Consider the following 20,330-nt stretch of genomic DNA (forward strand, 5'->3'; position numbering starts at 1 on the left):
CCCTAAGTCTCCCTCTCAGGCAGACCGCTCTGCCCCTGCTTGCCTTAGAATTGCTGCTGTCAGCCATACCTGGGTCAAAGCGGAGATTCTGGAGATCAAGAGCTTGTTGGGAGACATTGTACCGTTTGTTCATAGTCAGCTGCAGAGTTAGAGATGAAGACAGAGGCTCTGAGGCTCTGGTAGTGGTGGTGGTGGTGGTGGTGGTGGTGGTGGTGGTGGTGGTGGTGGTGACAGGGAAAAAGGGGACCAGGGGAAGAAGAGATGGGTCCAGGAAGTGAGCATACAATGATCCTTGAGTCTGTATTACCTTAAGCATCTCCATTTGGCCTGGCTTCAACTTATTCTTCACAGAGTAGGGCGCGGTAGAATGATTGACAAATATACATATCTGCAGGGAGGCAGCGTGGTAAGTACCAGGACCTCTAATCCCAAAGAGGACGACCAGCCCCCTGGCCTGTCCTCCTGCCCAGAGACTAAGTACAGGGAATGCCCTCAACACACACCTTTCGGTTCTCGTCATCACAAATCTTATAACTGACATCCTTCAATACGGAGGCAGTATTAGCATCCTGGACAAAGAAGCATGCTCGATTTCGGATGTAGTGAAACTACAGGGAGTGAAGACAAGAGCAACAGCATCAGAGGCCAATGGCTCCTGCTGAGCCAGGCCTCTCCTCGTCCCCCGTGCCCACTCATCTGGCTTCACCATCCTCTCTTACATCAACCGGAGTGAAGGGGGCACTGCAATGGCTCTGGATTGAATTCATTAGCCATGACTTGTCATACTTTATCCCGTAAGGAATCTAAAGGTAAAAAGAAGAAATAGGAGAGAAGGGAGAGACAACACGGAACTAAGGATGGAGAACAGAACCAACCAGCTTTTTTTTTTTCTTTTCTTCCGACCTTCTACTTAGCTTAGACCTCTAAAGAAAGGACCGCTGACATGATTTTATTTTTGTGCCAAATATGGATTCCCTAAACTCCCATTCCCCCTATTCCAAAGCTCTCCTCCGAATAATCAGCTTAGGGTGTTTTAAGTGGTCTTCCTCCTATCAGGTTCCAGAATCGTCTACCTAATGCAGACCCCACCCAGATACTCACTGTGACCTTGAACCAGTTCCTTGTGTATCCATCCTGTGTGTTCTGCCTCATTTTTCTCCCTGGAGGTTTTCTATTTCTCCACGTGGTAATACAGATTTCGTCTTCACTATGCCATTTCATTCTTCTGTCGCATCGGATGCTATAAGGAGTGCTGTGGGGAAGAGGAGAGAAGGCGGGTATCCATTAAATCTAAGAACGTCTTCTCTACATGCTCCACTCACTGACGCCAGGGCTACAATTAGGATTGCTCAGCCACTATTCCACTTCCAGCATTCTTCAGCTCTCTAATGAGAGAAGAAAAGGAAGACCACAGAGAATGAAAGGGTTGCACAGTCCCGGGGGCTGCTACTTGCAAACCAAGCTGCCTGGTCACTTACTGTCTTAGTTGTTGGTCCTTGTGGACATCCCGCATCTCCACGCTTCCATCATTCTCCTGGCAGTGTGAAGGTGGACGCTCATATCCACCATGTTCATGATGACAGTTCCTCTTGTCAGAATTATCCCGGAAAGAATTCCCACCTTTCTTTCTTCCTTGAAAAGGGCTACCATGGTCATGGCATTCTGCAACTGAGAACAAAAAGACACGTTTGAGACAGATCAATGGTCCACTTACCATGTACCATGTCGTGAGCTAACTCCATGGTAGGGCAAGTAAAGTGCCAACCCACCACACAAGCCCCAGAAAACAAACTCCTCTGCCTATCCAGATACAACAACCTTATCTCACAGGTGGCACAATCAGGGGAGGAATCTTGGGAGCGGAAGCAACTGTGTCGAACCTCTTAAGAAATGGAGCAGGAATTATAAAGAACAGAGGTGTGTATGTCCATGGGTTGGACTAGACACTAGTCACACACCTGGAAGGGGTCCTAATCTTGCCTTCTCTCAGGCTTCTCTAACCTAACAACCACACCAACACCTGGGAGACAAGCTCTCTCGCACCTCCCAAATCCAGTCTCCAAATGCATTCTGTGAACAATCAGCAAGTTATACTTCTTTGCTGGTGTAGTACAAGCTTTAAAGACAGGTGGGTCTGATGTAACAGCTTCTCAAGCTGCCCTCCTGCCTCCAGCCTTGCCCTCAACAATACTCAGTTTGAAATATCCAGAGCAAGCTTTCTTTTTGCCCAGCCCAAAATGCTTTCAGCCCAAGAGACAACTCTTCCTAAGCAAGTGACAGAATTACTAGAAAGAAAATCAGCAGATCTTGAAAACCACTACAGTAACAGGATCTAAATGACATAAATTAAACACTGTACCCAACACACTGTACCCAACAATGAAAACAGAGCGCTTTTTTTCCCCTCTACTGTCTTGCAGCATTCACGAAGGTAGACCATCTCCTGGACCGTCAAACAGACCTCAACCAATTTCAAAATGTACACCTTGTCTCAGGGCACCCTTATGAATAAAATTTCGGTCACTGCTGACCTCGCTGCAATGTACTGATTATGGCCAGGCCTCAGATGAACTTCTGTAGGGGGGTCATTGCTTTCACCGTGTGTGACCCACTGTCAGGACAGTCCTGCTCCTCTCGACTGTTGGGACTTTCCCTGTGTGCCATTAGAAATGAAATTAAATGTGGGCAGAGCGTCTGACCCAGACATTCCTGATGCTTGGTCTCCACAACTTGGAGGTGGGGCTGGAGTGCTCTCTTTCTCTCACACTCTACATCCAACCCATCAGGATGGATGTATCTTCCCTTGGCTCTACCTTTAAAAGATATCCAGAGTCTGGCCACTTCTCACCCCCTCCATTGCTACCTACCCTGGCCAGGTCACCAACATCTGTCTCCTGGATTATGCTGCCTTCCAAGTTGTCCTTCTGCTTTTGTCCTTGACTACCCTACCATCTATTTTCAACACAGGAGGCAGAGTGACTTTTTAAGGCATAAGTCAAATCTTGCCATTCCTTTACTCAAAATGCTTTAACCGGGGTTTGGAGCCCATCGGTATGTTAAAAAGCTATGAGTCCATAACAGTACTCAGCAACAGCAACAACAACAACAACAACAACAACAACAACAACAACAACAAAGACCCCTATTGGTGACATCTGGAGGATGTCCAGAAACCAACTCATTTTCATGAAAGTCCACAGATGAAAGGGAAAAAAATCAAAGATTAAAGTGAGGGTTAAGGGCACATGGTCAATATATGGAGCACAGGTATTCCTGAGTCAGAGTCATTTTTGAGAATACATGTTACTTCAGAAATAATGTCACTGAGGGGAAGAAGGTGTAAAAGTGAGCTAGCCAACAGCTACAGCTACAGCCTCAGGCAAGGCCTTGTGTTGGACAAGAGCACATGTGATAAAAAGCCACAGAGGGACCGGACAGAGAGAGATGCCAAAGACAAAACACACACAGGCGCACGTCCACTTGCTGAACTCTGGCATCTCAGCACAATCCCTGTCTCGCAGTTGTGCTGCCAGAATTACAGGTGATCTCAAGAGTATTATAAAGCAGCTAGTACTTCTCACCCAGACCGCCTGGGTTTCTGCTCAGGCCCCACCATGTACTGGCTGATCCTCCCACACAGACATAGTAGTGAGTAACCTTTATGACATCACGTGCGTTCCTACTGGTACTTCCTATGTTAGTCTGGAATTCTGCCTATATCACTGCCGTGCCACTGAGTGCATGGCATCAGCATCCCTGCTACGGCACGGAAAGAATGGGATACGAAGAAAACCAACCCTTGCCCAGTGGCAACCAACATTTGCTCAGTGTTGGGCAGACTCACTAGGTTTCTCTTGACCTCCTCACAGAAAATCCATGAGAATTCTATCCACAGTCCCTTTTCAGATCATGAATATTTGGTTCACAGATGTCGGGTACATTTCCCAGCCAAGTCAGTGGCAGGACAGGAATTATGTCCCCATGTATATTGGTCTGACTCTGTACCCTGAGTGTTCCTCCAGAGACTGCACTGGTTCTCCCTTAAATGGCAAGCTTTCAGGTCTCATCGACAGATTTTTTGTTGAGCAGGCCAGGGATGATGTTTTGTGCTAGTCACTCCTGTCAGGGTGGGAACCAGGCGTCTTGGATAAGGTGGAGATCTCTGTCTTGGACCAGATGGGTGTAATCTGTTTGGGCCATGGGTTTTCAGATTAGGAGTCACTTTGGGCTGGCAGTGTCTGGCATAGAACAAGGACCCAATTAGTATTTGTTAAATGAATGCATGTGATGTAGGTTTGAGATCATTGACAAAACCACTTTTGAGAATACATCCATCTGAACCATTTCTACCGACCTCTATTTATATTTATTCCAGAGCTATTCGGGCTGCAGAACTATTTCATAACCTGCCTGCAAAACTAGAATGAATTAATTTTTTCTTCTGCAACATTAATATTTTTTCATTAATGTATCCTTAGAAATAGAACTGAGTACCTCCCTGCAGACTGTGGCTAGAACTGCAGCTTTGAAGATCCCAGAGAAGGAGGCTTTTGCAAATAGTGGTGACAGAAATGAGGAGAGGCATTCCCTGAATACAGCAGACAGAGCTTTCTGGACATCTGGTCTCTGTAGGAAGAATGTTCTGGACCTAAAGGCGTGTTGTGTTCACTCAGCCTTGTGACAGACAGGAAGCATCATCATCTCTGTCTCAGAGAAAGGGAAGAATGTGTGGTCTGTGTGTCCGTGTTGCCCATGCAAGCAAGTGTTAGTGTTTTGTATTACATGCTTCTACAATTAGGTTACAGATACGCGTACTCCAAATCATGTTGGTAAACACATTGCCACACAACACTGGATCCCACTGCACATTTCTTTTCATGTGTTATGTATTATATATGGCCAAATTTTGTTTCTTGTTCAGAATATGCTTTTTAGTGCTTTTCTTTTTTCTTTTTTACCTCTCGGTGTTTTAATATTTGAACTGACAGTTTTAAAATAAGAAAGTAATGAAGTTCCCTGTACACAAAAGTAACGGAACAATATCCACAGATTGACCAGGGTTGCGGAGCACCTCCAGCGGGGGTGGCCAAAAAACCCAGTGGAACACAGCCAGGGCTTCAAAGTGGGTCTAAGATTTTGAGTCCCTGCTCTACAGTTTCCCAGAAGAAGCACGTGAGTACTTTTAAGCATAAAGTGATATTTTCCTAAGGATTTTCAATGATATTTACACCAATATACACTTCCACTAACCGTGTGTGAGTCTAATTTTCTGCAATATGCCTAACCATTCAGAAGTCATTCTTACACTTTGATCCAGACTTTTCACTTTTTGAATGTATTTCATAAATCACTCTCTGTCTAAATACATACATATAATTATAGGGCTGTGCTTTACAGGTTCTTTGGGACAGAAGGATGACGGGACCAGAGAGTGGCTGATATTGTCAAGGGGAGAAGTAGAAATGACTGCCCTTGGAATGAAGTAGACATGGCAAGGAAGGGGCATGAGTACCTGACATACAGGGTGAAAAAGCCAAGGGATGGATGTGTGGGTCAGAAAGAAGAGGGTGAGTACAGAGAAGACAAAGAAACACACATTGAAAACGCCTCCAGGGAACTGAATTCATCCTGGTGATACGCTCCCCTCTGAAAACTCTCCTTCCTTCCTTCCTTCCTTCCTGTCCATGTACATCTTGTCTGTCCCTGTTACTTCACTTCAAGATGGACACCAGAGAAACAGTTCCCACACAGTCTGAAAAAAGGAGAGATGATACAAGGCAACAGTGTGCAGTGATGAGTCTCTTGGACAGAAGGCTGGAGTCGGGACATTCATTCCAAAAACCACACCCATCATTGCCCAGCAGACTTTGAGTGGGCCCTGTCGTACCGCTCATTTCAGCCTTGACACAGAGTCGCACATTATTGGTTATGGGCATAGGATTTGAGGTTAGATCCATCAGGATTTCAATCCTGGTGCTAAATGCTACGATCCAAGGCAAGTAACTGACCTCGCTGTGACTCAAGTTCTTTTTGCTTGTTTTCCCCCTAACTCAAAGATAGTAACAGTTTCTACCTCATGGGGCTACTGTAAAAATTAAGTGAGTCAACACATGGAAATACGTGAAAAGCACCAGGAGAAATGCCCGTGACCTAACAAGCACTATAAATAAGCTGTCTACTACTATGTCGAGAACTTAGTACAACATCTGGCGTTTATCAAGGGAGAAATACATGTTAGTTGCTTCCGTTGTTATTAGTCCTCCTGTAAATGACAAGAGATGAGTGAGTGGCATCCGGTTGCCATGTCAGCTATTAACGTATTTTACAAAGCGGCAGTAGTAAAACAGGGCAGCCCCGGCTCCAATGGGGAATCATCTGACATACGGATTAAGGGAACCAAAACTGAAAGCTCAGAGCATGAAACAGGTTATGTGGAAGGATTCAGTAGGGAGCTTAAGTTCCCGTTTCCAATCTTTGAGGAAAAAAAATGTATTATTATGCAAGAAATGTTTCAGGTTTAAGTGGGAGACTATAAGCAGCAAGGCAGAATACTCGTCACACCACACGATACAAAGGGAAAGAAAAACAAAGTCAGGTTATAAAACTGTATATTACGGTATGATTCCTCAGAAGAAAATATTAATGAAAAACTACGTTTTCATTTGTAAATATAAACACAAACAAGTCAGGGTAAAGGGACATGTGAGAATGTCAACCATGTGTAGAAGTAGGTGGCTGGAATGCAGAATGGTTATACTTTCACACCTACGCTTTATACTTGTATAAGAGGATGTTTATGGCTGGGTCAGGGTTTTGTCAAGTGCTTGGGGAGAAGCACTTTTCCTATTGACCCATATACAGCATAATGGAAACCATCTATTACTGATAATCAGGTGTGAATATCTTCTCTCCGATTAATAAGCTAACCTCACTTTTGACGACTCATTCAACTTCTCCTGATCGCAGGTTTCTTATATGTAAAAATCAGAGATTAGGGCTAGCTACCACCTTAATCAAGATATAGAACCTATAACACACCCCAAAAGGTTTCCAGTTGATCTCCTCTTCATCCCTTGGCCCCATACAGACATTGCTATACTTTCAGTTACTATATATTCATCTTCCTGTTCTAAGATTTCATACAAATGGACTCATACAAGCTGTACCCTTTGGGTCTGGCTCCTTTAACTCGGCATACTGTTTATGAGACCCATCCATGTTCTTGACTTTTCCTTGCTGAGTAAAAGCCCCTTGATGGATATACCATAATTTGTTCACCTGTTATGTTGTTGTTTTAACGAAGTTTCAGGAGGAAGTGAAAGGAGATCCTTGCCTTCAAAAAGCCATCTTTCTTGGGCAGTCTTCTATTCTTTTGTAATAGACACAATTTCATCCTTTATCACTCCTTTGTCTCTCTGGGAAAATACTATCTTAATGTCTGTTTCAGCCTCTTCCATTTTTTCTGTTCCCTCAGTGCCAATTATTGGATTTTTTGAGTTTCTGCCATCCTTCCATGCTGATCCTGGGTTGTGACTGTCTTCTGCAGAGGAGGCTCCACTGCAGAATCAGCCCTGGGCTCACAGACACTTACTTAGCTTTAATCCATACCTTGCTCTGGCCTTGCCGGCAGTTTAGCTTCAAGCCGGACACAAACTGTGGTGGCCCCGGCTTTACCACTGTGTTTTCCCATTTCCTTTCTCTTTGAAAAAGACAATCGTCTCGATTTCTTACATGGGAATCTTTATTTCTTATTTTCCAGTGTAATTATGTATTTATTATTATTGTAATATTATGATTCTGAAACCACAATTATAACATTTTAAAATTAAATATTGTAAAAGGCTTGCATTCTTATCATTTAAATTGTTCAAGCAGTTCTCAACCATGATTACACATTACAGCCACTTGGGGACACTGAGACAATTCACTAGCACCAGGACACACCCAGAACAGTCAAAGCAGAACCTTGGTTAGATCCAGGCAACCACATTTTTTAACTCTCCACGTGAATTGCAGTGTGCAACCAAGGTTGAAAACAACTGTGCTAAAGCCTCGGCTTTTGGCTTATGCTTGCCAGAGGATCCTAGGAATAGCTGCCTCCTCATTTTGCGCACTTCCCACTCAGCACTGTTTTGGGGACCCAATGAGTCTATTAGCTTAGAGTGGGTGTCAGCAACCATGTCCTGTGGGCCAAATCTATCCCAGATCCCCATTTCCTTCAAGGTCTTTTGCTTGCAACCAATTTTACTGCCAAGCACTGTGTTAATCAAGGTCCCAACTTGCCTATGCCAGAATTCACTCTAGTTCTTTTATACAAACAAGATATCTGTAATAAAATATATTACATAGCTTACAAAAACTCTGTGAGGGCCAGAAAAGCAGGCCTGGATGCTGCACAGCCAGGAGAAGTCCACCCACGTTATGGAACTGCTACTGCTGAAATACCACTGCTGCCTGCCCATTAATTGACATGCATGACAGAGACTGAATTCTAGAAACTCTGCAATGGCTGCCCCATAACAACTGGAGACCTCCCTCATCACAGGTAGTCCACCCCACATATGGCTCCCATGTTATTCAGTTCCACCTCTGAGTCTCATGTTGGCACATATGCTTGATGCAACAAGTATCCCATTTGGGACCCTAACTGCAAGGGACTCTGGTAAATTGTATGTGTGTGAGAGTGTATTTGTGTGTGTGTGTGTGTGTGCGTGTGTGTGTGTGCACGTGTGTGTGTGAGAGAGAGACAGAGAGAGAGAGAGAGAGAAAGATAGAGACAGTGTGTGCACACATGTGTGTGGTCATGTGCATGTATGTTTCCTTTCATGCTCCAACTTTCTAGTCTCTACAGTACAGGAAAGCGTGTAAGAATGTTTAAGTGTTGGAATAGTTGCCAAGTAAGCAGATTCATCGTATATTTCACAAGACATGTTTTCTATTGTAAATGGTATATTTACAATAAAGATGGTATTTTCTATTTGTTAACATGGTTTGTGTATATTCGTCTTATATCCAACAAACTTGTTGATCTCCATTATTAATTTTAATTTTCTGTAGCTTCTCCTGAGTTTCATATGAAGATGGTCACATTGACAGCTTTATTTTCACTTTTATACATGTATTAATTTGTGTGTGTAGGCATGCATGTATGACAGCTTACCGCACTGCCTAGTATGATATATGGCTTACTGCACTAGACTCAGTACGACATTGAACAGAATTCGTCATACCAGTCATCTTTATCCCTTTTCTGATTGTAAGGAGAATACTTCTAATGTTTTACTATTAAGGGTGGTGTCTGATGGGGTGTATTGTTTTGATACCCATTGTCAGCCTAAAGAGATAGCTTTCTATATTACCGATCTGCTGAGAATTATTGTTATTGTTGTTGTTCAATCCCAGTTGGTTAATTTACTGCATACTTTTTTTTTTTTAACTGGATCTTTTGTTGTATTTGTCCTGTCCTCCTCCCTTTATTCAGCTAATGTGTTAGATTACATTACAGATCTCTTAAAATGTTAAACTCAGCTTGCATGCTTGGGATTAAACACAACCTTGTTATGCTGTATTATCTGTGTTACCCATTGTTGGGTTTAGTTTGCTATTAATTGATTCACATTATTTGCGTTTATGTAACTAATTCAGATTGGCTAGTAATTTTGCCTTGTCAAGAATACACTGAATAAACCAAGGTTTTCTATTCTTTGGGTTTGGAAAGTTACATATATTTTTCCCCTGGAATTCATCTATTTAATCTAAGTTTTCAAATTTTCACATCTTTTTCATAATGTGATCTTTTTCAATCTTTTCTGTCAGTGTAAGTGTGACACTATCTTCATTCCAAAAGTGGCTTACCTGCACCATCTCGCTAATTTTCTCTGCCCTTGTGGCCAGAGATTTTATCATTATCCTGTGCTTCTGAAACACTGACATCTAGCAATTTTGTTCAACTCTCTCGCATCTGTTTTCAGTTTCATCAAGGTAGGCTCTATTTTTTATCATTTTTCCTTAACATAATGGAAAGACATGGAGATTATTCCATATTAAGTAAATGATCAATGAAAAGTCCTTTCATCTACCACCTGGTTTTATTTTTATAGTTGAATACAATGGACATTCAAATATCCAATACATTCCCTTGTTTGGAAAAGACCTCTGGCTTATCAATGTTGGTCTTTTTAACCAGCGCCATCGTGTCTATTCAATTAAACTATCAGATGATTAAGGAAGAGGGCATTGCATCATTGAAGTAAAAGAATTTTTACTATAAGCTTCCTTTAAGAGAAGAGCAGGCAGCGTAGAAAGAAGCAGAAAGGATGTAAAAGAAATCATACCTGGGTGGATTCAAATCCTGATTCTGTCACTTACGGCCGATGTGATGTTAGGCAAGTACTTAATCCCTCCCAGCTTCGATTCCTTCATGCAGTTGTCAGTGCTGCCATTTACCAAGTGTTTACATTCTCCCCTGTACCAGGCACCTGGTGGGACTGCCCGACCCGACTGTCTTCCTTGGGGCAGGGCCGTGCATGTGACTAGCTCTGGCCAATGGGTTGTGAGTGATGAGTGACATGGGTTATTTCTGGGTCAGAACCTTTGGTTGTTGGCTTGAGACCCTCTAGGGCTCTCTCCCACTCTGACGCAGTGAGTAACCCTTTTCTAGATGGTGGCTGCTCCATTAGTTTGGGTCTCTGAGTCATTCCAATAAGAATCGCTCAGAACCCTACATCCACCATCCCCCGAAGGATCTGCACCTGCCATAAACATGCAGCAGGAGTGAGAAATAAGCCACTGAGGTCTGGGGGTGGCCAATAAGCACGGCGTTACACTCAGCCTCTCCTGACTCATATATCTCATCTGTCAATTAAAATAACACCCTCTCAAGATTTTCCTGAGGGTTAAATGCAGCAACTTGCATGACGGCTGAGGTTATCACAGTGCTTGACATATGACAGGGGCTCAAACTATGGCAGTTGTAATTATTAAGTAACAATAGGTACTGCATCTCCTTGTCCTGACAGGTAAGTTGTATCTTGTTTTCAAGAGTGGGACACTTTATTTGCTGCCACAGGTAACATTTCCTAACGACTTGCATTTAGGCACATATTGTTTGCCACCGCCATGGTATCAGACGCATGCTTGGCGGCATCTCTGAAGAGTAAAAAAGTAGGAAGATTCAAGCAGCAGAGACTGACTGATGACATAAGATAAAATGAATTAAAGAGCAATAATCAATTTCTTAATGAGCAGAATAGATTACAACTATTATAAACCCCCATTCCATTGTTCTGAGTAAACAAAGGCACAAGGTTTTACAGTGTTAGAAGATGTAGTCTGAACCGGGTTTCCCCAAATATTTCCTGAAGAACACTGGCACCTCAAATGCTCTGTGGAAAAAAATGTTCCATTCCCATACAAGTTGGGGAAAGTAGCCCTCCCTTTGAGACTCGTGTTGTATATTAGCATATCATCTAAAAAACTCCTACAGTATTCGTTTACCTTCAGTTGTGTATGTCCCACACTTCCTTAGAGTAGAGCACATTTTGTTGTTGCTTTGTCCTGACCCTAGAGTCTCACAGAACAAACTTGGAAATGCTGAAATGAGAGAAAAATAGATTATTCAAGCTACATGTAATATCAAATATCACAAGTGACAACATTCTCTGACCATCTGCCAAGCAATATTTAAAACCCCGTAAGATTAAGCACAATCTTGCTATTTGCTCAACTTCATTCACCCAATACCGCTTTCATGACGTACCAAATGTTATCACCCATGATTGTAACTTAAATCCGTTCACTATACTTTTCCACAGGAAGGAAAGGAGAGAGTTTTCAGGAAGGAATCTAAGAAGCCATCATTAGAAAATCAGGGGTTGATGGGGGAAGAATCAGAAACAAAAGAGTGTCAAGCTATACTACTATAAGCCACTGAGACATCCTAAGCACATACACACACAAAAAATTGTCACCCCACTCCCAAATGTACTTTTTTTTTTTTTTTTTTTTTGAGACGGAGTCTTTGCTCTGTCGCCCAGGCTGGAGTGCAGTGGCGCGAACTCGGCTCACTACAAGCTCCGCCTCCCGGGTTTACGCCATTCTCCTGCCTCAGCCTCCCGAGTAGCTGGGACTACAGGCGCCCGCCACCTCGCCCGGCTAGTTTTTTGTATTTTTTAGTAGAGACGGGGTTTCACCGTGTTCGCCAGGATGGTCTCGATCTCCTGACCTTGTGATCCGCCCGTCTCGGCCTCCCAAAGTGCTGGGATTACAGGCGTGAGCCACCGCGCCCGGCCAAATGTACTTTTTAAAGCCAGTGACGTTCAAACAAAGTATAACAAGTAAATTCCGAACCTTCACATCATGACGACTTGGACACCTTTATTGAAATATCAAATTCTCTTAAAAAAAAATTCCCAATTCCCTTCTCTCCCTTTCGCCCACCCCCCTGAGCCCCTGTTTAGAAAGTTTAGCAGAAAAATAAATCATGGAAACAAAGAGAATCTTTACATAACCGAAAAAGAGACGGAAACTAAGATTGGATCTGGAATCGTCTATACAAACTGGGATCTAGGAAGTCTCGAGTGTCCTTAACAACATGGTCTGAGGAGGGGCAGAGGACAGAATCACCTGGCACGGACAGTGAATCAGGCAGGGTGACTGGTAAGGGTAGGGTTTTTCGTGTGGGGGCGAGAAGCGGGGGGGATCCCATCAGGCTTCCACAGCCCTGCCCGGGAGAAACGACTTACAAGTTCATGAATTCCCGCCGCCCCACTACCAACCCTACCCCTATCCCCCCAACCCCACATTCTGCCCCAGTGCTTTCTCCTCCTTTACTTCACTCTCTACCAACAACAGCTCCTATGAGTCCAGGATCAAGGCGAATGGCAGACATAGATGCACGGGTGCATACGCGCGCGCGCGCGCACACACACACACACGCACACACACACACACACACACACACACACAGTTTCTCTGCCAGGTGTTCACAAGTTTGGCCACATTAGGAAAGTCCTCCGCTACCTTCACCCAAACCCCCCATACCCCCGACCCTCCCGCAGCCCCCGCCCTTCCCCACCCCCCACCCCCCACCCCCCCACATCACCACCCCTCCACCCCCCTCACCACCCCACCCCACCCCCTCAGAGCCTCTGCTATTTGGAGATTGCTCAGCCACCCCTTAAAGCCCAATTCTCAGTGAACTTCTAGTACCGGCTGGTTCCACTCGTACCAGACTTCCTTCCAGCGTGGCAGGATATGAAAGTTGCCGGAAGGCTTGAGATCTGAGCTGGAGTCCAATAAAACTTCTGCCTGAGTCAGGGCGTGGAGCCGGAAGCACCTCTCTGACGGGATTTGGAGCACTCAATCTTCACCTGAATGGGAGGGTGCGGAATCTCACGTGACCATAAGAGTCACATGTACAACAGCCATTGGTTAGCTGCGGTGCTCACAGGACCGCAAAGGCTTTGCCTGCCACCAGATGATAGGAGCCACTTGGCTGCCCACACACGCATCTGCAGAGTTCGGCAGCTCACAATGTTCACGTGACAGAGAGGAATGAGCCTGACACTGTGGCCATGGGGAGGGGTGGGTGGGAGTAGTGTACATGACCATAACATCCACATGACCCTAAACAGTAGGTCATCTATATGACTTCGAGGGCTGAGACTTCCACATGCTGGTAGCCAGTAATGGCCAGGTGAGGGAAGAATCCATGTGAGCAACAGGGTTCAGAAGTCCACCATACTGCAGTGACTGGAAGAGCTGGGCCCATCACGTGACCATAGGAGCAACACGATAAGAGAGGCCACATGACCTCAAAGTTTTAGAACCCTTGGTGCTGATATGACCAGTGGGGCCCTATCAGTAGGACTCACAATTGTAGTGTTCACATGATAGTGGCATCCACATGACTTGCAGCCTTGGGATCCTGCAAGGCTCAAGTACCCAGGATAGGTGGGTCAGCTTGGGTCAATTTCCTGACAGTAGAATCCAACCACTGTAGAGTTCTCCTGATCTGCATGTTTCAGGGGACCGTTCTGTTCATGAGACCCGGAGCTCTGAGACTGCCCGTATTACCGAGATGGTGGTACCTCCAGATAACCTTCCACAGCACACAAACTTGAGCTTTTGCTAACCCCATCCCACGTTTTATTTATTTATTTATTTATTTATTTATTTATTTATTTTTATTTTTTGAGGCGGAGTTTTGTTCTTGTTGCCCAGGCTGGAGTGCAATGGCACGATCTCGGCTCATTGCAACCTCCACCTCCCGGGTTCAAGCGATTCTCCTGCCTCAACCTCCCAAGTAGCTGGGATTGCAGGCGCCCGCCACCACGCCCGGCTAATTTTTGTATTTTTTTGGTAGAGATGGGGTTTCACCACGTTGGCCAGGCTGGTCTCGAACTCCTGGCCTCAGGTGATCCGCCCACCTTGGCCTCCCAGTGTGCTGGGATTACCGTGTGAGCCACCGCTCCTGGTCCCCCATCCCTCTTTAATATATTTTATGTGTTTCATTTCTAACAACACGTGAAATTTAATACTTCACGATGAAAAAGGTCCTCACTAAAACCATAATCTTTGACACTACTGCAAGAGCCTAAGCAGTCCGTACAGGTAAGCACTGTTGACTTAATTTCATACAGGGCCAAAGGAAATTAAGGCAAACCTAATGAATTTTAGTTGTTCATTTGAAAAAGAAAATGTGTATAGTGATTAGTATGTGCCACACACTCCAAAAGGTTAACGCATTTAAGAGTGCTAACCCTATGGAGTGGGCAGTATAACAGAATTTTACCGACGAGGAAATTGAAGCACAGAGGCGTTAAGATCACTTGCCTAAGAGGTCACAGACATTGCAGGTGGCAAACCAGCTGTCTCTCCCAGGCAGTATGGTGCTAGACTATTCTGACCACCCCCCGGGTTTTCCAAAGGAAATTAATTTTAGTTCAGCCGTATTAATTCACACAAACTGGAAGACAGACCCGGTTACTGAGAGTTGAGGTCTTGGATGTTCTCACTGAAATAGCAACTAAGTAATTTCAATTACTATCAGTAATTAGCACCAGTCAACGCTGAATCTAATTAAGGACCTCAGGAGATTCATTTAAATGTATACATATAAACCTACTATTAATATATAAAATATGTGTATACGAAAGTCAGTATAAAACGTTTGAGGTTAGCTGAAAACATTTCCTTCTTTAAAAAAAATTACTGAAAAGAGAAAGATTGGCACTTTTAAAACATCATACCTGGCTCTGGCCTGAACTGCAACAATTTTGTACGAGTGGAATCTGAATTATAATTAGATTTTACTGTATTTTTATTCTGCCTGTGTCTCCCCAGAAAGGATAGAGAAAAGAGGAGGAGAGTACACACTGCAGTTGTTGTTAATCACAATTTCACGACCTCCTGTTTTGCTGATTTGCGTGGGAAACTGCAGCTTCTTCTGCATGTCCAAAATAAATCTGGTGGAGTGGAGTCTTTCTGGTTTGCTTGCAGAGGCAAACAATGCTATACAAGCGTTGGGATTACTTTACTAGGTTCCCGCACTGTGGCCTGGCTACATAAATAAGCAGAAGAAAACTCAACAGACCAAATTTTCCACCACAGTTAAAGTTGAATATACTAGTGAGGACAACAGGCTGTGTTTGTGGCTCTAAGGTTATCAAAGGAAGTCATGACATTTGGACGAGATCGGGTGCGTTCAGGGTGGTATGGCCGTAGACTGAAGTCATGATATTTGGAGTGAAAGACTAGGAAGTGCCAATCAGTGGGTCTCGGATAATTCTGGAGAATTATTTATGGGACTCATGTAAATAGAGAATATAAAATGGGGCTACATATTTATGAAAGAGCCTATTATGAAAGTTCAAGTTGGATTTAGGAAGTATCTATACAAAGTCACAGGATGGAAGCCTACTTCAAGACCTGGTATCCGCCCTGGCCCCAGTTTCTATCATTACATACAGATGAACAGATCACCAGTAAAAGACAGAGCAGAATTTTATCTAGCCCACCTATGCTCAACTGGAACTTACACGGTATTGATGATGGTCAAATTCTTTCACCAAAAGACAAATCCTGATTATAACTCTTACGTTAAGTCATAGTTTGCTCCTGTCAGACCTGATACTCATATCATTCGCTCTTTCTCTGAGATGATTATCAGGACTTTGTTAGGATTTTAAGTTACACCAATGGAAGTCTGTCAGTGCTCTAATATACACAAACAATGGGGGAAGGTAACTCTACAGACAAAGACTCGTATGTCTGGGGTCCAGTTTAGGCACTGAATTTATTAGGCGCTGTGTTTACTGGGGTGAGACAGGTTGATAAGCCATTTCTCTTGCATGTGATATGGCAGGATTTAACGGGAACAACTTCTCCTTCTTTTACCTTTTCGTTCTGTGGTGGACATTTTGGGGATCCATGCTAGTGGCTTTAGGAGGAGTGGCTTTACCTAACAGAAAAGAGAGAAAGGGGAGTACTGGAATTCCCCTTTCTAGAACTTACTTACTTTACTTAGAACTCCCCTAAGTATCAGAACGGTTGTGACGTTGTTAAATTAAACACACTCTAAGGCTTTTGGTTTGAACACAGATACATACACCTGAACTAGGTGTCCTATGTAAATTAACTTTCAGAAAGTAAAAATGACTGACCTAGCAACAGCATACAAGGGAAAGCATAAGATGGGACTCTATCATTATGGGCAATGCATTCAAGACATATTTTTCTGTGTTCCTTTGTGAAATTCATTAACGTAGCTAGAAGTAACTTTATGTCAGTGCCAAGCAATAGGAAAAAAAGAGAAGCAGTTGCAGATAGTGCTCCCTGGCAAATTGCTCAATATGCCAACCCCTCAATGCAAGGTAAAATTCAACAGCTCTAGGTAATAGGCTCACTCTTTGAGGATTACCACAGCATACAAGTACAAAATTACATCTACAATGAAAACTTCCTTCAGGCAAAGGATGGAGAGGAGTGGAAAGGTAGGGATTCCATAGAGGGTGTTTACTCAAGAGTAGTGCCACATGTGAAGATGCAGCTCTCTGGTCCAATGTGCAAACCCCCTCCACTGTGAAGACCATTAAAAAAATGTGCAATTATGATTCAAAGATTTCTAATGTATTGAAAATAGAAAGTTTTAAATTTCCCAGATTGCTTCTTGTTATCTGCTCAAGGCAACTATATTGTGCAATTCAAGAAATAGTTCTAAATACTCTGTTGGAAAACATTTTCAGATAATTTTTAAAATCTAGCCAGCCACATTGTTTTCTTTTTAATGTATGAAAAATTTACACTTTGTTTCTTGTGATCAGCTTATCACTGATAAATTATTATCAGTGATTAGATCCTGTGAAAAAAATGCAAGATATATAATGTTTGTATTTTCTTTTAATCCTTGGATTTAAAACATCACGTAGTTTATCAACAGTTATGGAATGACTCACTGGTTGGATTGCTCAATTGGCTAAGTCAATCAAGGAGTTAGCGAATAATGAACCAGTGAACACGATTAAGCTCATTTGACAGTGTAGATGCAGACTAAGGCAAAACATGAGCAAAAACACATTACATATCTTGTCTATGTGATACTACAACGTCTTTATTAAGAGCTTCCATTTATATATTGATAATTAATTTTCAAATCTGCATATTCGCAGATTAGGTGATTATCTCATTTTTAATTTTCTTTTCATATGCATATTTGGTATCGTTATGGAAACATATCCTTTTCGAAGCGTGAATATATGCGTGCATTAGAGTAAAAGGTTGTTGTTCAATTTTGGTACATTATAGGAGTCTGACTCCCTTCTTTTTTCTCTCTTTGAGACGGAGTCTCGCTCTGTTGCCCAGGCTGGAGTGCAGTGGTGGGATCTCGGCTCACTGCAACCTCCGCCTCCCAGGTTCAAGTGATTCTCCTGCCTCAGCCTCCTGAGTAGCTGGGACTACAAGTGTGTGCCACCAAACCCTAATTTTTTGTGTTGTTGGTAGAGACGGGGTTTCACCTTGTTAGCCAGGATGGTCTCGATCTCCTGACCACGTGACCCACCCGCCTTGGCCTCCCAAAGTGTTGAATTACAGGCGTGAGCCCCCGCGCCCAGCTGAGTCTGACTTTCTTCTAAAGACCCAGGGCTTTTAAGGTTGTTCCATATTGAAATCTGAGGATCTTTGATATCTTTATGAAGTCTGTGTCACGTGTTTACAGAAAGACAAAACTTAACAGTAAGTATGAAGAATTCATTTACCTCTGGTCAAATAATCCCAACACGACATCATCTCAGGACAACAGCGAATAGAAAACTTTGCCAACGAATCGAAAAAGAATGAAAATGGAATTCAAGCATCCCACAGTGGATGCCTGTTGAGGTTCTTCCAAAACATATACTGCACAGGGGAGAGCTCTCATGCTTTGTAACTGCCTATTCATGAATTCAATATAGGTAGCTCCTGAATAAAGTATCTGTCTTTGTTACCCGAAGAGTCACTCTATTAGGAAACAAGAAGGACTTGAATATTGTGGTTACTATGCTCATAGTGGTATATATAATTTGAGTCTGTACCTGCAGGTGACATTTTTGTTTACCTACACAATATACATTCCTCACCTTCCTGACTGGGCTCAGGCCTCCATCAGTGTATCGCCTCCATCAGTGTATCTCCTCCCAATAGAGTCATGTGCTTGAGCATATATGGTCACATTCTTAGCTCCAAGAGTGGGCCCAGAATTAGTCTAATCTAATCCAATAATCCAATGCCCGATCCAGCAGTGGTTGGGTCAAGACTTAGCCTGGATCTTTACATCTTTCAGTTACTGGCTCAATTAACCATGAAACTCACCTTGCCTCTGAACTCTCAGTTATATAAGCAAATGTCTTTCCTTATTGGATAACCCAGCGAGACTTGCACTTTCTGTTAGTTGTAGTTTAAATATCCCTGGCCAATACACATTCAATTTTATGGCCATCCTGGACATCTTACAAAGATGGTTTTCTAAAATAAAACCAACATATTGGTCTTTCGGTCAAAGATTTTTACGTCCTGTTCAGAGTTTCTACACCTAATCTTGTCACAATCCCGGGTGATTTCAATGTCCATGTAGAAAACCAATCTAATTCCAAGCCTCATGGTCGCAAGACCTCTTATTTGACTGCCATGCTCATGGGCACTCCCTGGATCTTGCTACTTCTTGGAACTGCCTCAACTCTAAAATAGTGCACTTTCAGATTTTATTGCGGCAACCTTCTTGTAACTCTGAACATCATGCTTTATATATTTCTTGGCTATGTTTTTGAGTGCACGTAGGTTCAGACTTTTTAGCTCTTTGATAAATGTTCTATCATGACTACATGGTGGCCTTCTTTATTCCAAATAATTATTGTTGTCTCAACATCTACTTTTTGTCTGATACTAATACAAAAGTAACAGTTTTAAATGGTTTGACTTGTGACTGGTATTGTGGGGTTTCTTTATGGTTTTTTTTTTTTTTTTTTTTTTTTTTCCCCCTTCCATCACTTTATTTACTTCATTTCTGTGACAGGCCAGAAGAGTTATGTGCATGATGCCCGATACTGAGATGACATTGCTATGAGAGACAAGAGAGCCAAGGTGAGAGAAGGGGCAATGAGCAGGCAAGTGTATGACATGCTGGGCTTTCATAATCCTGCAGCTTCTCAAGTTCAGAAGACTCTCTACCGGCAAAGAGGTTCTGGTGGATGGCAGGAAAGATCTGGGACAACTAAGCCCCAGATAAGACTACACTAAGACTACTTTATTAATCAAGAGTGGTTTCACTGAGGAGAGACAGGGGCATTTACTGCTGAGGATTTGGGACTGGAGCACAGTTAGACAGGAGGAATATGTTTTGGTGACCGATTGCACAGCATAGTGAGCAGAATTAATCATAATGTATCATATATTTCAATATTGCTTTAAAAGTAGATTTTAGATCTTCTCATCACAAAATGTGATAAGTAGGTGAGATGATGGATATATTAATTAGCTTGAGTTAGTCTTTCTAAATGTATACACTTATCAAAATATCACATTGTGCCCCGTAAATATATACAATTTTGTAAAATTAAAAAATAAATAAAATTTTAAAACAAATGAAAGGAACACAGAACTTGAAGTCCAACATTTTGCTATTACTAACAGAACCTCTCTTTTACTTCATGACACTTGACGTTTCTTAGTTTCAGCTTTCTATTTAGCTATAGACAAAATTATCCGTCATGACCCTCACTTTGGTGTGAGAATTAAATGAAACTTACATAAAGCTCTGTGTAGAATAAGGGCTGAGTGGTTTAGCACTGTGGGAGCAG

The 20,330-nt window shown here is 42.9% G+C and overlaps 3 protein-coding genes across 3 annotated transcripts in view; 1 reads left to right on the top strand and 2 right to left on the bottom strand.

Moving 5' to 3' along the window:
• Positions 1–20,330, top strand: part of LOC103232374 (nuclear RNA export factor 2-like) — a 323,480-nt gene that overhangs the window by 11,191 nt on the left and 291,959 nt on the right.
• LOC140710843 (nuclear RNA export factor 2-like) lies at positions 5–12,422 on the bottom strand (the record flags this gene model as incomplete). Its single annotated transcript, XM_073013544.1, has 7 exons — positions 11,497–12,422; positions 1,479–1,668; positions 1,102–1,252; positions 720–803; positions 504–608; positions 308–388; positions 5–139 (listed from the first exon to the last, which is right to left on the bottom strand). Coding segments are annotated over exons 1-7 (789 nt in total), but the record flags the coding sequence as incomplete, so codon positions are not given.
• LOC103232377 (T-complex protein 11-like X-linked protein 2) overlaps positions 11,535–20,330 on the bottom strand; it is a 107,668-nt gene continuing 98,872 nt past the window's right edge. Inside the window, exons 12-13 of the mRNA XM_073013515.1 lie at positions 13,210–13,370; positions 11,535–11,592 (exon numbers count right to left, since the gene is read on the bottom strand). The gene's annotated coding sequence lies outside the window, so the exon portion shown is untranslated. The remainder of the gene's footprint in view (positions 11,593–13,209; positions 13,371–20,330) is intronic.

This window comes from Chlorocebus sabaeus, chromosome X, assembly GCF_047675955.1.
Source record: "Chlorocebus sabaeus isolate Y175 chromosome X, mChlSab1.0.hap1, whole genome shotgun sequence".
NCBI classification, from domain to species: Eukaryota; Metazoa; Chordata; class Mammalia; order Primates; family Cercopithecidae; genus Chlorocebus; species Chlorocebus sabaeus.